Genomic DNA, 16,835 nt, shown 5'->3' with positions numbered 1-16,835 from the left:
GTAGGAATTAGCTATAATAAACTGTTACTGGATGAACTGGGGGGTAGTGTGTGTCTTACCTAGGCAGCCAAAGATATTCCAAGGCCTTTTTTTTCTTTAGATTTCTTTGCATTGTCAATGTACAGCATAATAATAGTACTCAGGCTTTTTTTCAGGGATTTTTGAGTTTAAACATTGATGGCAAACAGAATACAGACACAACTGGACATTTTTTAAGTCTTTAATATATTAATCTGTTTTATTCTCTCATGTACATAATATATTTAAATAGAACTTGGTAGGTATATAAAACCAACCAGATTTCATTTCTGTGTTGGGTTGGGGGGGGGGGTATTTAAATCAGTAAACAGGTGTGTTAGATGAGCCTGTGGCGTTTATCTACAGCAAGTGCACTTTGGGGTCATTCACCTCTTGAAAGTAATACCATGAGCAGAGGCGGAGGCTTTGGGCGGAGCTCCCAGGAGGAGGTGCGAGGGAGTCCACACCTAGGGGTGCTTGGGGAGCCTGGCCGTTTTTACTCGGTTTTCTCCTTAGCTTCCTCCTTCAGGGCGTCGGCCTCCGCAGCTTCCTCCTCCAAGGCAAGCTTCCTCTCCCGCTCTTTAATCAGCTGTATCCCACAGTAGGTGACGAACAGCACAGACAGGGTGGACACCGGGAAGCCTGATGGGAACAGCATGGCTGTAAGTGGCCCTTCCTTACCTTTTAAAAAGGCCCATGTAGTTCAGGTGGCCCCACCTGCTTTCCGTGCCCCTCCACCCACCCAGCAAACAAAAAGGCTTTATCACGTTGTGGCCTTACCTTTGAGGACCAATCTTGTGCCCACAAGCTTGGCGAACTCCAGACTGTTAAGGGACAGGACGTTGTACAGGATGATTTGCCAGAAGTTAGCAGCGTTGAAGATGCCCCTGATCCTACGAGACATGGCCTCAGACATAGCACCCTGTGAGCATAAGAATTCCACCATGAGTCTCTAGACTCTCTTCCAAAGGTAGTCATTGCAATGGCCCTGAAGGTTACACTCCATGCTGAAGAACAAATAAATGTACTGCATCATCATTCTTTATGGTCTATATTCACAGTTGTTCTCAGAAGAATATGTCTATGGAGCTTGAGGTTGGCCACCTTACCTCTATGGTGGAAAAGGGCCTAAGAGAGAAGAACTTGGCCACCCACAGCTCAAAGTTGAGGCCGAAGCAGTTGAAGAAAGACCAGATATAGACGATCTCACAGGGTCCCAGCCACAGGGTGGTGATGGCAAAGGTGCTGACTGTGGCCAGGAGCTCTCTGAAGATGCTGTCATGGTTCTTGCCCAGGTAGTCGTAGACGTATCTGTGGTTGAGGATAAGGCCGTCACTCAACCTGCAGCTCCAATTTATATATATACTCCTCATATCGCATAAGACGTTTAAATATGTACTACAGAGTGAGTTTGTGGGCTTTAGACTATGTGGAGAGGGATCACTTCAGGGCAAGCCTGAGGACTCACTTGCAAAGCCAGTCATTTATTCCTCTGTCAAAATGCCTGTAAACAAAACAGAGAATTAGTTCTACTTTCATCACATTGCACAGAGGAAGCTTTTAGTCTTAAACCAAATTCTTTAATTATAAGTGGGAATGCGACTGGCCCAGTCGCCCCCACAATCCTTAAATTGCTGTTTGTGTGTCTATGTCCTGCAAAGGATTGGTATCACATACTGGGTGTACCTTTGCTGCCTGGGATTGATGGATGGATGGATGGATAGAAGGAATTGTCTGAGATGGGATCAATTTTCTCATATAATTCCTAGTTAATTTGTGTTTCCCTGGATTGTGTTGAATTCTACAGACATGTTGCAGATGATTCAAAATGAGTTAGAAATGCACAAGTGATAATTAAGTTGATTTTTGTGTAGTTAAACTATCATGACCTCTAAACAATTGGCTTGGTTCAAACTTGTTGGTGTTTACTTACGTTTCAGCGAAAACATATAGCATCGTGATGCATTTGGGCGGCTTGGGAGGGTCGAGATGATCGAGTCTAGAGACCGTGTTTATAACACCAAACATCACAGCCGCTTTCACCCAGTCATACACCAGGTTAGAGTACGCCAAGCCAGCTAGGCATTTAAGGAGAACAAAATTAGAAAGTGAGCTGGTCACTGTTTAATCAATATTGTGTCAATAAATCCTTGCATAAACATCACTGATAGAATGAATTTTGTGTAATTGTTGAGTCTACTTGTGGTTTATGGGTAATCATTTTTCTCCACAATGTATTAATTATATTGCTTTGTTTTTCAGTACTGTGGAAATTCTGTTATTCATAGTTGCAATTTGTGGCTTTGTCTTTTCTCTGTATGATAGGAAGGCCACCAGAAATGTGTACCCGCGTGACCGTGACCGTGACTGTGACAGTGACTGACCAAGGGACCAGTCTGACAGCTGCTTCACCAGTTTCATGTCAGAAGGTATGGTCAAGATGTACAAGAAGTGGAAGAAGACATCCACCACCACAATGACCCCCAAGTGCACCAGAGCCTGCTTGGTGATGTTCCACATCTCCCACTGCTTACGGGTCAAGTCAGGATTGTTAGCCTGCAGGAATCACATGCAAACAAGACAACAGGAGGGTGACGACAACAGCCTGTTTCATTTGTGAGCATTTTGATCAAAAATTAAATTTACTATATGAGCAGTCCCTAGGTTAAGAACATCTGACATACGGACAGCTTATATTTACAAGCATGCTGCCATAAAGCGTATTATATAAAAAAATTTGGCTTAAATAGAATGGATCATAATAGTGAACACATGCACTACTTTGTAACGCTCGTGAAAACATTGCACAGCTTCAATGGTCTGTCGGCTCGAGGTACAGTACAGTACCACTTGTATTATTATTGTTATTATTATGTACAATATTCTTATTATTAGTCTGAGTTAGCTGGAAATGCTGGGCAGTGGTGGCCTGATGGTTAGGGCAGTGTGCTTGCGCTTGAAAGGTTGTTTTGTTCTAATCCCTGACCAGCAAGGTACAACTGAGGTACCCTGAGTAAGGTACCAGCCCCAAGAGAGGACATATTTTGTTGTTGTCTGCTGTGGTGTGTCAATAATGACAACTAATCATTTTCACTTCATTTAAAAATCTGACTTAAAGACGGACTTAGGGAACGGATCTTGTTCATAACCTGGGGACTTCCTGTACATGTAATGTTTTATAAAAAAATATTGCTATACAGTTGAAACCAGATATTTACATACACTTCAGAAAAAAACACAAAACTTTTTTTTCTTTACTGTCAAGCATTAAATCAGAGTAAACTTGTTCTGTTTTAGATCAATAAATATTAACATATTGTTGCATTTGTTAAATGTCAGAATAGAGAGAATTATTCTGTATTTTTTTTTCACTTTCATCAAAGTCAGAAGTATACATACACTACGTTTATTGTTTATTTAAACAAAAAGAAAACTCCAGATGATTCCATTCTGAGCTTAAGAAGCTTCTGATAGGTTAATTGGTTCCATTTCAGTTAATATGTGGCACACCTGTGGATGCATGTAAAGGCACACCTCAAACACAGAGCCTCTTTCTTTGACATTATGGGAAAATCAAGAGAAATCAACCAAGACATCGGGAAAAGACCTGTGCAACAAGTGTGGCTCATCCTTAGGTACAATTTCCAGATGCCTGAAGGTCCCACATTCGTCCGTTCAGACAATAATATGTATAATAAGATAATAATAAGTATAAAAAAAAACATGGGAATGTACAACCCTCATACCGCTCAGGAAGGAGACAGATTCTGAGTCCCAGAGAGGAATGTTTTTTGGTGCGAAATGTGCGAATCGACCCCAGGACAACAGCAAAAGACCTTGTGAAGATGCTGGCTGAAATTGGTAAGACAGTGTCATTATCCACAGGAAAACGAGTCCTGTACTGACATGAGCTGAAAGGTTACTCTGGGAGGAGAAGCCATTACTTCAAAACCATCATAAAAAAAGCCAGACTACAGATTGCAACTGCACATGGGGACAAAGCTCTTAATTTCTGGAGACATGTCCTGTGGTCTTATGAAACAAAAATTGAAGTGTTCGGCCATAATGATAAACGTTATATTTGGAAGAAAAAGGGGGAAGCTTTGAAGCCTCAGAACACCATCCCAACCACTGGCGTGCACAGATAGAGACGAGGTGGTGCTGAAGCACTTGCCCTTTTGCCCTCAGTCCAAAAAAGTGCCCTTTTGAAAGACGTGATTTTTTTTTTTTTTTAAAGCTGCGCGATTTAAAAAGGTGTGAAAATAATGGCTTGATTTGTGCCCCTTCTTCAAAGACACCCGAACCCTGTCGCTTTTTCACTGTCACCGTGTCACGTGAACACGCTTGCAGTTCATTTGTTGTGAGGCGTGTAGCAGCGGCATGACATAGGACTACTTGGAGTAGGCATAGTAGGCTAACTATAGCGACTGGGAGCCACGGCGGACAACACGGCAGCTCTTTCCCTTCCCAACCAGTCAGGTAACCCATGAATCGAGTGAAATTATTCTGTTTGCCCTCTAAGACCAACCTGCAATTGTTTTGTTGTGAAGTAGCCTGTCAGAAACTGCACATGACAAACTTTGCCAGCTTGCCCCCTCCATCCATCCATATGGATAAACAAAAAAACGACACATTTAAAATGTAATCTAAACCATTTAGGCAACCCCACTCTCCATCAATTCCGACCTTTTTGCATACACTATTGAAAATATCACGTTATGCTATAGGCTACATGCCGTTAGGCAGAGGGCTCTTTTGAGCCCATTTTTCGTTACAAATTTTAGGATGATCTCACGGAAATCTGTGAATAAATACAAAGTTTTCAAACTGAAGTCAGTGACGGGAAGACATCACACTTTTTAGAGATGGAACTGCAGAAAAACCTAAAACCTTGACATGATTATGAATAATAGAATTATGGACGTTTCTCCGTTTTTGTGGATTAGCCTTTCCATAACTAACGTCAACTACTGTCCTACTTTGGTAAGATTGAAATTAATGTCTTTGACTGTCTTTAGTAGGTGTCTCCTGTGAGAAAGTTAGAACACCGTCCAACTGTCTAAAGATGCAGTCTTTAGCCTAACTGGTTGTTACTGACTCAGCGATGCTCGCAGACATTTACGCACTGTGTTGTGACCTGATTGTGACAGAACAGTGACGTTGTTATTGGTAGTTTGAAGGGTACGGTGTTGGGGGTGCATGTTAAAAGTTTTAAGAAGCACTGGTTAGACATGTTAATTTTTTTTGGTGTAACATATTGGCAACATTAACACATTAATTTGCTAAAGGAAAAATAGGCAGTTCCCAATTGCCTGTGAAAACGACCATTCTGCCCTGTTCTTGTAATGACCACAGTCAGTCTTATTCGTTCTCATACATTTTGGTCTATTTTTAGAGAATGTTTTGAAATAAAAGTCAAATTGCATTTAACCTGTGCGTTTTTTTATTATAAAAAGAAAAGGTTTTCCACATATGCAAAAAGTGCCCTTTTTTCCCCCTGGAGCACTTGCCCCCCAAAATGTCTGTGCACGCCACTGATCCCAACTGTGAAGTATGGGGGTGGCAGTATAATGTTGTGGGGCTGCTTTGCTGCAGAAGGGACTGGTGCACTTCACAAAATAGATGGCATCATGAGAAAAGAAAATTATGTGGATATATTGAAGCAACATCTGAAGACATCAGGCAGGAAGTTGAAACTTGGGCGCAAATGGGTCTTCCAAATGGACAATGATCCCAAGCATACCTCCAAATTAGTGACAAAGTGGCTTAAGGACAACAAAGTCAAGGTATTGGAGTGGCCATCACAAAGCCCTGATCGCTATCCCATAGAAAATTTGTGGGCGGCACTGAAAAGAAGGCCTACAAACCTGACCCAGTTACACCAGTTCTGTCAAGAGGAGTGGGCCAAAATTCCAGCAAACTATTGTAGAAAGTTTGTGGAAGGATACCCAAAACGTTTGGCCCAAGTGAAACAGTTTCAGAGCAATTCTACCAAATACTAATGAAGTGTGTGTAAATGTTTGACTGATGAAAGTAATAAATAATAAAATAATAAAATTCTCTCTCTCTCTCTATTCTGACATTTAACAAATGCAAAAAATATGTTAATATTTATTGATCTGAAACAGAAAAAGTTTACTCTGATTTAATGTTGGACCCTAAAGAAAAAAAAGTTTTTGTATTTTTTTCTGAAGTGTATGTAAATATCCGGTATCTGTATTTTTTGTAAATTTTATCCAAGACTCTTCGTGACACTGGTTTAATGTAGGCATTAAACCAGTGGCAAGTTTTAATGGAAAAGATGCCTGTGGGCTCGAGGTTCACCTGAAGGTGGAATTGATCAAAGGTCATGATAGGTCCAAAGTAGAAGAAAGGGAGGTAGAAGTTATACTTGAGCAGGTCCAGGAAGCTGTAGTTCCCGTTCTTCCTCTCACAGTTCTCCAAGCCAAAGCTCATGCATCGCATGATACTGAACCCACAACCGCCATAGAAGAGGATATCCTGAAGCTCGAAAGTTCCTGTGACGAATCCGGACTGTAGGACATCGAAGCAAAGGCAATGGGTTAGTACACAAGCCAGGTTTCAGAAAGTGTGAAAAATCAGTATGATACCAGTGTGACATAGTATGAGGTCTCTCTCTCGTCTGGAAAGCTTGGAACATCAAAGTGATGTTTCTGTCACAGGACCTACCTACCCCGCCATGGCCCTGCCCGGATTCTCAGAGCCCAAAGCTCACAGCGAGTCAGGCGTCCGTACACATGTGACCCACCTGCCAGGTCACGAGAGGCTCCATCTTGAAGGTGGCCAGGCTGGTGAGACCCGCCACAAAGCAGAGCCACTTGCGCTTGACGAGGGACACCGTGTAGAGCAGCACACAGTGAGACACCACCAGGGTGACGTAGCTCCAGCCCATGGTTACAAAGACAGCACATACTCCATAGATCATGTAAATTAGCGATCTGCGCTGTAAGAGGAGGAGCGACATCATTATCATGTTACTCACTGCCATGCTAATTAGCTGCTTTATTGTGGAAACAATGTAGCTTCTGTTTACACTACTCCATCCATCCATCCATCCATCCAACCATCCATCGATCCTTCACTAATTATTGCATTTCTTGAATGTCATGCTAAATATCATCTGGACATTTTTAATGTACAGTAAATGGAAATAGTAAAGCGACCCAATGTGTCACATAAATGTGATAGAAAGCTGACAATATTGTTATGATTTTTGATTATTGAAGCTTTTCTCATGTTATTGAAAAAGACAGACGTTTTATGAAATAATGACATTCTTATTCGGAGAAATATTTAGAAATTAAATTTCATTACACTGGGGCGGATTTCTAAATGAACATAGGTGTGATTAGGAGGTTACCTTCCGTCCATCAATACCAATCTTCCTCGACAGCAAGATAAAAATAAATAAAGATGCCTTTAACACAAACATGCAAAGATGCTGCTGTCTCATATGAGTTTCTGTTCTTTATGTGTAACATTGGGGGAATTTCTGAGGTTTTTAATGGTATGTAACACATACGCAGCTGTATTACACAGAGCCGCTTCCTGTAAATCGTGTCCACGAATCATCAGTCTAACAGGGTGTCACCTCAAAAGTGCCCTTGCACCCACCTTTGGTGACAGCATAGAGCAGATCTTTGCGAAGATCACATGACCGGACAAGGCGAAGAGGATGTAGTTGCGAAACTTGGTGAACCACATTACCCATTCAAAATCTGCTGCGTCCTACAGTGAAATAGAATTGACAGGGTTAGACCACGATAAAAGGGAAAACGGTAATTGCGTAGTTTTTGACTGTAATAACGAAATTGATTTGAAAAATCCCATAGCTATAAAAGAAAGTTCAATCATTAAAAACCCCTGAGCTTCATCAGGACCTGGTGTGCAAATGCATTTGAAATGGAACAAAGAATGAGAAATCAGCTCAATTTAGAAACTCCGATAATCCATTGTCCCCTTTCCTTCCCATGTTCATTCCTTTAATCAGACTCTTGTGTAAAATCAGTCCTGCGGCAATAAAATCTGAGATTTCCAAAAAAAAAGAAAGGATTTTTATAGGTCTTTTAAGGCAGTGGTTCCCAAAGTAGGGGTCGTGAGACATTGAGGGGGGGGGGGGTCGCGAGATGATTTCCAAGAAATCAAATATTTTTTTTTTTTAACTATTAGAAATAACATTTTATCAACATTTTAACATTTTATATTAACATTTTATCCATAACTAACAAAAGATAAAAACTAGTAGTTAATAGTTACATTTAAAAAAATATGCAAATTAAAAATCCATCAGCCTTTCAAATTTCTTTCCGTTTGATCGCGACCCCTGAGGTGATTACGACAGATTAACGACACATCAATAGCGTCAGTTGCAGCAGAATTTACAGCACCATGTTAAACATTCTGACATGTGCACATAACGTGTAGGTAATTTTCATCGCTTTATGCTTAGGATATTATTTTTGTTGAAATGAAATGAATGAGTAAATAACAATTTAAAAAAAAGTTATATGGTTGTTAGAGCATTGTGTTCTTTTGTGGTGTCATACTCTTGTTTGGATAGGATATTTTGTTGAAATTAAACAAATGAGTAAATTACTATTAAAAAAATTATATGGTTGTTAGACCATTGTGTTCTTTTGTGTTGTCATGCTCATGTTTGGATAGGCCTATTCGCGCATGTGCACGTTGCGCGCAACATTTGTATATTTTAACCACTTCTGAGGACAGTGGGGGTCACGAGTCACTGGCACAGTTATTTTGGGGGTCGTGAGCTGAAAAGTTTGGGAACCCCTGTTTTAAGGAACCTGTTAAAAATGTCCTGTACAGTAATGCAAGCCATGCATAGGGATGTCATCATGATTAGAGGTCAGTAATGGGAGAAGAGTAGCTAATCGGCGGGCGGTGGGCAGGGTCATCGCGTGCCGCCAGTCCCCGACTGGTGTAAGCTGCTTCTCATTCCCAGGCAGTGATTGACAGTGCATGGTCACGCCCACTGCTGCTCTTGGCTCACCATCTTCCTGCCAAAGTAATGCCATCCTGGCTTCACATTCTCCCGGAAGGTCTTCCTGTTCACGTGTTCTGAAAGTTAACAGAGGAAGCCTTAATATACAGCATTTATATTCAACAGTATCTGTATCTGTATGGCAGGGTGTCAATTTTTATGAAGTAGATGGGAGCTTTTTACATTTGGTCCTCCGCCCTGCCCCGCCCCCCCAGCCAAGTTTATTAATACGGACACCCGATCTCTGCTACATTTCTCACATGCCTCTTACACTTACTCTAGCTTTTCCCTTATGTGCTGCAAAGCATTCTGGGAAAATTCACCAACTTCAGGCTCTAAAGAGAAAATCTTTGTGTGATACATACTTTAATATAATGGTTCCCTAACATAAGTCAGTATAGTTATTGGCAAACATTAACCAATAGTAAGCATATACTTCATGAGTAGAGAAACTGCATAACTACAAAAATAGTTAAAAACACAACTGTTTTCACACCCTGAAAAAGAAGTATTATATTTCTGAGTGCTGTTTTCTACAGACAGGACTTTGAAAACTTTAGAAATTATGCTAAATATTTGTTCCTTCTTTAAGGAACATAACGAAATAGTCAGACCAGATAAGCAAACAGTACTGAGCTCTTATAGTCTGTTTACACTGTTGTCGAACAGTCTTGTATATCCTCATCATGTGGCCATTAAAACAGTTAAATCTAACACGGTGAACTTTCAAATGCTATAATCATCTTTTTGCTTCAGATTATTCATACCCCAATTCTAATGCAAACTAAGAACCAGGAATGACGGATCAGGCTGAGGAGCAGCACCGGCAAGCAAAAAATGTGTCCCTGATGTGGAAGTGAACCAAAGTAGCACAGTAGTTAAATCCGAAACTAACGTCCCCCGAGAAATCAGCCTGAATACAAGGTCACCCTACATTGATAAGATCTACCAGTGCCTGTCTGACTGCAGGCTCACCATCGAGCCCTAACATAAAATGTAAAAATACTTGCAAAAATCCCATTCATACGGCAACACTCCATTCCCATTAACTCCAGTAAGGTGCAGCCTGAAATCTCAACTGAGCTCATAGTGTCACAAGCAGGTGACTCATTACAATATTTTTCTCTATTAATTATAAGATCAGAAAGAAACTGTCAATGCTTTGTATTTCAGTCCCTTCCAGATGATATCCTGGCCCTAGCAGAGCGGTGCCTGGTCCTTTGCAAACATCCTCTCCTGTCACACTGCAATCAGCTCTGCAATCGGTAATCCCTGCACACACTTTGGTTGATATGAGTCGTGCTTATCATTTGATTTTCATATCAAATGCATCCTATAGCCTGACTAACCAAGGCCCTCAAAGTCAGCTCTCTCAAGACCATTTTATTTATCTGTATATAATCATATAAACTCTGCAGCCACTTTATTAAGTACGTCTAGCTAATACCGGATAGGACCCCTATTTGCTTCCAAAACTAGTAGCTGAGTTGGGCATTCAGAGAAGCCTTTCTCCGCACCACCATTGGACTTCGCTGTTATTTTCCCACATGTGGCCTTCCTGTTAGCTCATTAACACGATTTATTCACCCACAGAACAACCTGGATACTATTTGTTTGTTCATCACACTATTCTCTGTATCTCCAGACCCAGTGTGCGAAATTCGGAAGGTGGCTGTTCCTGAGATGCTCTAACCACCACATCCGGTCTCAACAATCAAAATTCAAAACGGCTTAGATCAGTGTTTCCCAATCCAGTCCCATGGGATAGTCCATGTTTTTGCTTCCTCTCAGCTCCCAGCACACCTGTACCAGGTATTCAGTGTTCCCGATTGGCTGGGAGCTGGGAGGGAGCAAAAACGTGAACTGTCTGGGGTTCCCCATGGACTGGGTTGTGAAACACTGGCTTAGATAAGGCATCTTAGTCACTCAAACACCCAACCAAGCCTAGGCTTCTTGTCTGTATGTGTTTAGATGCAGTCACATGATTCTCTACTTGGCAAAGCAGTTTGCAAGTGTACCCTATAAACTGGCCACTGCATGTATATGTTACATTTAGTGCACTGTGTTGTATTTAAATAAACCATTCTGATTGGTCACCCTTGGATGGACACACCCCCCCTGTCAGGTGCCCAGACATCTAGCAGGTTCTTAGGACCACTCACCGCTGGACGCCTCCAGGATCCAGCTGGCAGCCCAGAACAAGGCCATGTAGAGCACGGCGGTGTACAGGTACAGCTCATACTTGGGGAGTGCAGCCTTGATCCCCATTCTGAAGTTTTAACACCAGGGGCACTGTGGGAACCTGTGAATGCATGGCCAGTGGGAGATCACCATGAGAATTTATATGCATTTAACTTACAGGTAACACTTTATTTAAAACACTCATGTATAATGCATTATAGATAACTTCATAATGCATTCATAAACACGGTTATAACTATTTATAAAAAGCCATGTTTATTATGCATTATGAATGCTCTATGAAGCTCATCTATAATGTACTAGAAGTACATTCATAATGCAGTACAAAGCATCCTTAATGCTTATACTGAGCATTATAATGCATTATGAAGGTATTTCATAGAGCTTCATAGAGCATTCATAAAGCATAATGGCTATACATGGCTATAATGTGTTATGCCTTTTTATAAATATTCTTAGCCATGTTTACAATATAAGAACATAAGAACTATACAAACGAGAGGAGGCCATTCGGCCATTTGAGCTCGCTTGGGCAGAACTTAACTAATAGCTCAGAGTTGTTAAAATCTTATCTAGCTCTGATTTAAAGGAACCCAAGGATTCAGCTTGCACTACGTTATCAGGAAGACTATTCCATACTCTGACTACACGCTGTGCAGAGCATGTGAGCGAAGCGGAGCGTGAGCGAGGAGCGGAGCGGTCAGAATTTAGTCAGAGCGCGGAGCGGTTTTTTTTAATTAAGGCTGGAGCGGTCGCTCTGTCTCGCTCCAATTTCGCTCCGATATCGCTCACACTAAGATTCTGAGGCGTGCCCAAATCTACTCAGAATTCATCTGTACAATTATCAAGACTATTACAGAAATTGGCCGAGATGGAATTCGCAAAGTATTTCACAAAGGAAACTGATAGATATCATACAAGTGTAATATTCTTATCAAACGTATAGATGACAATAATGTAGAGCAAGAATAACAAGGTGGTGAAACTGTTTCAGTGTGAGTAAAGATTCACTTTGCAATCATTTTTCTCAGAAACACGAGTGTTTTATGCGAACAGACGGAAGCCAGAGCAAAACGTGAGCAAGTTTTATATGGTTGTAGTATATCAAGTCTATAAATTAAAGTATATAAGCCTATATTGGTAAATATTGGTAATCAAATAAATTCGTTTTGTCATTCAAAGTAGGTCTAATAGGATGTTTTAAATTTCACGTAACGCTGTTACGTGAAATTTTATTTTATAGAGACGCAGCAGCAGCATCAACAGAAAAAATTGAGGAATTTAAAACGTAGATGCTTAGCCTGTATATTCTCTAGACTATTAAGACCATTGATTCCTTTATTTTTAAGCCTATTTTTGTGTGGAATCCCATTGCCAAGCGTGTCCGTTGTTGCCTATATATGTTGCTTAAAAATAAATATTTTCTGAGTGGCAATGTTGCCGTTGCTCATATGTCTTTATGATATAAGGCTTCGTTTTAAGGTGACATTTGTTAGGCATGCAGATTATTTGTCCCTCTTTTAAATTGGAGCGAGCGTGGAGCGATTTCACTGGAGCGGGAGGAAATTTTAGTGAAGCGAGGAGCGGTGTTGAGCGGAGCGGCGTAGTTCGAATTAGAGCGGAGGAGCGGGCGGAGTCAACAGCCTAGTGAGCGAGGAGCGGAAATTCTCACCGCTCCACTCCGCTCACATGCTCTGACGCTGTGTAAAGAAGTGCTTCCTTAAATCCACTTTGAAATGTTCTCCCGCTAATTTCCACCTATGGCCAGGAGTTCTTGTATTTGAACTAATGCTGAAGTAACTATTCGGTTGAACAGCATCCAAACCTGTTAGAATCTTATAGACCTGGATCATGTCCCCCCTCAGTCTCCTTTGCTTGAGGCTGAACAGATTTAGCTCAACTAACCTTTCCTCGTATGACATTCCTCTAAGACCAGGAATCATTCTTGTGGCCCTACGCTGCACCTTTTCTAAGGCCGCAATGTCCTTTTTAAGATATGGTGACCAAACCTGCACACAATATTCTAGGTGAGGTCTCACCAAGGAATTGTATAATCTTAGCATTATCTCCCTTGACTTAAACTCCACACACCTGGAGATATACCCCAACATCCTATTGGCCTTTTTTATTGCTTCCCCGCACTGGCGAGAATGAGACATGGAAGCATCAACATACACACCAAGGTCTTTCTCATAATCAGCTACCTTTATTTCAGTAGGTCCCATAAAATACCTGTACTTTATATTTCTGCTCCCTACATGGAGTACCTTACATTTGTCTATGTTAAATTTAATTTGCCAGGTATCGGCCCAGTCACTAATTAAATCAAGATCCCGCTGTAGCTGCTGAGCCGCTAGTTCAGTATCTGCTACACCACCCACCTTGGTGTCATCTGCAAATTTCACCAGTTTACTGTATATATCGGTGTCTATATCATTTATGTAAATTAGGAACAATAGTGGTCCTAAAATTGAACCCTGCGGTACCCCACTATGAACGCAGGCCCACTGTGACATTGTGCCTCTTATAACTATTCGCTGCTTCCTATCTGTTAACCAGTTATCAATCCAGGTCGCTACAGTTCCTAAAATACCTGTCGCTTTGAGTTTAAGTAAGAAGATGTTTTATGAATGCATCATAATGTATTATGAAGGTATGTATAATGAATTTATATGACTGCTTTAAGTAAAGTGTTACCACTTTACATTTAAAAGCTTCATAACAACCCCATTTTACAAAACCTGAAACTTTCTGAAATTTGACTTTTTATTTCCAATAATCATATTGTACACAAGACATGCCGCTCTTTTACTTGAAATTACAGTTCGATGTTATGGTGGGGGGAGCCACTAGAGATTTTGGGCCCCACACTGGCATATCATATCTGGCCCAAACCCAGACCAATTCAATAATGTGCCAGAATTCTTAGGGCCGCAGTCAGTCAGGGGCCTTTGGAATTGTCCTGACTTTATCTCCTTTTACGACACCCCTAGTTAACATAGCTTTTCATAAATCACGATAGCATATTATCGTACTAGCTTACTGGCATGCTAAGGAGACGGTGCGGTTCCACGTTCATGACGTGCGTTTCGCTCTTTCATCAGGGGAGCCGGATGTACGGGACGCTCTGCTCACACAGTTCATGTTTTGTTTTATTATTTCAGGTATGGGGAAGTTTTTGTTTCAATAACGTAAAACCTGCTGGAAGTGTATTTGCTGTATTCGAATGAAAGTTGAACTGGGGCTCTGTCTGTTTTGTCTAGCAAAAGAATTGAGCTATTGATTAATGTGTACCTATTAAATATTTGATAGACATGTAGTAATTATAAAAAGGTTTTGGATAATTATATGTTTTTTATGTATGTGTAGGTAAATATGTATGTTAATGTTTGCATTTGTTATATAAGAATTTCAAGTGATTTAACTCAATTCATTATTTTATTTTTTTGTTTGTACCTGAAATTATTTAACCAGATTGTCTTTTTTATTTTGTTATGTTAAAAGTGCAAAAAGGTAAGGGGAAAAAAACCTCTCCTAACGTGGCCGGAGGGGAGCCAGGTGTACGGGACGCTCTGCTCACATCTCATGTTTTGTTTTATTATTTCAGCGCTTGAGCAATAAAACATCTGAGATTCAGACCCGTGTCCAGTCCCTTACGCCAAAACACAAGGCAGAGGGGATAAGCGGCGCGGCACTTGGGGCCGGATTACACAATCCCAATCCACACTGGCTAATTTTCTTTCTAATGGTGTTCGATGGGAGTTCAATCATATTCCCGAAACCATCATTGCTCTCTGGGGGGAGTGACAAACTTCCTAGAGCCGGGCGCTCAGTGATTCATCACTGTGAATGTATCACAGAAGGAAAACAAAGTTTAATGTTCTTTTTGCTTTTGCTCATGAGGCAGGCGCCTGCAAGACATCCTGCACAAGTCAGGTGGAAATGAGATTTAGCAAGAGTTTATGCTGTATGATTGCAGCTTGAGGTATATAAGGGCTGAGTGATTCTCGCAGGACCTTTCAAGTGCTTAAAATGTGTTCACACTCATCTGAATCCGCAGGCGTTTCTGTTTTATCGCATCTGATAGTCTGACGAAACACAACGTAATTACTGTCCCGTTACGCAAGGCACAGTTTGCAAGGCTGCCATGTATAGTTGTTACAAATTTACAAGTGAGATTAATTTTGCAGCTGTATTTTGTGCCGTTCTGTACCGGACCCAAACCGAAGACTCAAGGAAAGTAAAGTAAGCGAGACCATAGTTCAGGGCTCCACTTTTAGTTCTGGATTTGCTCTGTTACTGAATCAGCAGCACCAGTATCAGCATTCTGTGTTATTATGAACTAGCAAGTCATTTTTTGTTCTATAAATATTATCCCTTTATAGCTGCGCCACTTCACACTCTGAGTTGTAGCCGAAAGTATTAATTTAAATTCCTAAATGGAAAATGTGAAATAACTAAAAAGCACATTGTTAATAATGGAACAGTCAAAGAAACTTTTCTTTTTATCTACTTATTACTGATCTTTACTAATAACTTTAACGTGTTCTGCTAACTAAGCATGCGTGTGGAAAAAAAGCATTGAGACTAATTTCCCATCCTACGAATCACCATCATCATAGCCAACATCTAAAAGCTGCTATAAGCAAGGAGAATCCGTAAAATCCTATAATGCAGCTCGGTATTTACTTTTCGATGTGACATTTCAATGTCTGCCACCAGGAATGACAGGATACTTGTACAGTTACTTAAATAGGACCGCGACACCTCCGACCCCCCAGAAATCGCCAAGTCAGCTGCGCAGTACCACCTCTTCCTATTTTAGACTTCGCAGTTGCCCTCCGAGGTACAGCTGCTGCAGCGCTATGTGATCCGGGATGTATGAGGGGATGGCTTCGTAGGGAGAAGCGGCGGCACCGTCACAAAATGCCAATGAGCGGCCGCTCACAAATACGCCAGGCTCTGCTCACTTTTGATCCGATCTATGCTCCAAGCTGCGCGGAGTGCAGAAAAAGGGTTAAGAAAATTAAGAGTATGCTGGCAGGCTTTCCGTCAGCACCCCGAGAAATCAATGGTGCCAGCTGAAGTGTGATACATGCTAAGTAGGACTGATTTGAAATGCAAATAGTGCAGCTTAGCGGTACCTTCCGGAATGTTTTTGTTGCATGTGATTTATACAATGCATGTTGATATATACTGTAAATTACAGTATAGATGAGCGGCACTTGTTATACTGACCTTGAATCAGCAGTGAAGATGTCTTGGAGCACAGCAGAGCAGTTTATATGTGCTACCCTTCTTTAAAAAAAAAAATAGAATTTTTTTTTTTTTTTAAAAACAAGACCTCTGTTTAAAGCATCCGTCCCGTTGTTTTCAATGCCGTGCCGATGGGGTACGCCGTGAAAGACACCGGGCGCCGGTGAGGATGTTGAGTGCACTGAGGAGCGGGTGTTACAAGAGATATTTTTATATTTTGACCAGCACTGCAGTGAGGGGTGGTTCCGAAACTGTCAGTCAAAACCAGCGCCGGCAGCAAAGCGCTTTGAGATGCAACGTTTATATATATACATATATATATTATAAGGAGATTATT

At 41.1% G+C, this 16,835-nt stretch overlaps 1 protein-coding gene across 1 annotated transcript; it reads right to left on the bottom strand.

Moving 5' to 3' along the window:
- Positions 1 to 206: 206 nt before the first annotated feature.
- Positions 207 to 16,695, bottom strand: LOC111849725 (protein-cysteine N-palmitoyltransferase HHAT-like protein). Its single transcript, XM_023822838.2, has 12 exons — positions 16,481 to 16,695; positions 11,203 to 11,342; positions 9,050 to 9,117; positions 7,654 to 7,767; positions 6,788 to 6,982; positions 6,343 to 6,552; positions 2,403 to 2,574; positions 1,952 to 2,096; positions 1,487 to 1,522; positions 1,128 to 1,329; positions 799 to 940; positions 207 to 660 (listed from the first exon to the last, which is right to left on the bottom strand). The coding sequence occupies exons 2-12, from the start codon at positions 11,306 to 11,308 to the stop codon at positions 515 to 517; spliced, it is 1,536 nt and encodes a 511-aa protein (XP_023678606.2). The 5' UTR covers positions 11,309 to 11,342; positions 16,481 to 16,695; the 3' UTR covers positions 207 to 514.
- Positions 16,696 to 16,835: the final 140 nt, after the last annotated feature.

This window comes from Paramormyrops kingsleyae, chromosome 4, assembly GCF_048594095.1.
Source record: "Paramormyrops kingsleyae isolate MSU_618 chromosome 4, PKINGS_0.4, whole genome shotgun sequence".
NCBI lineage: Eukaryota > Metazoa > Chordata > Actinopteri > Osteoglossiformes > Mormyridae > Paramormyrops > Paramormyrops kingsleyae.
Note: the sequence above shows the minus strand (reverse complement) of the source record. Positions and strands in the feature narration are given on the sequence as shown.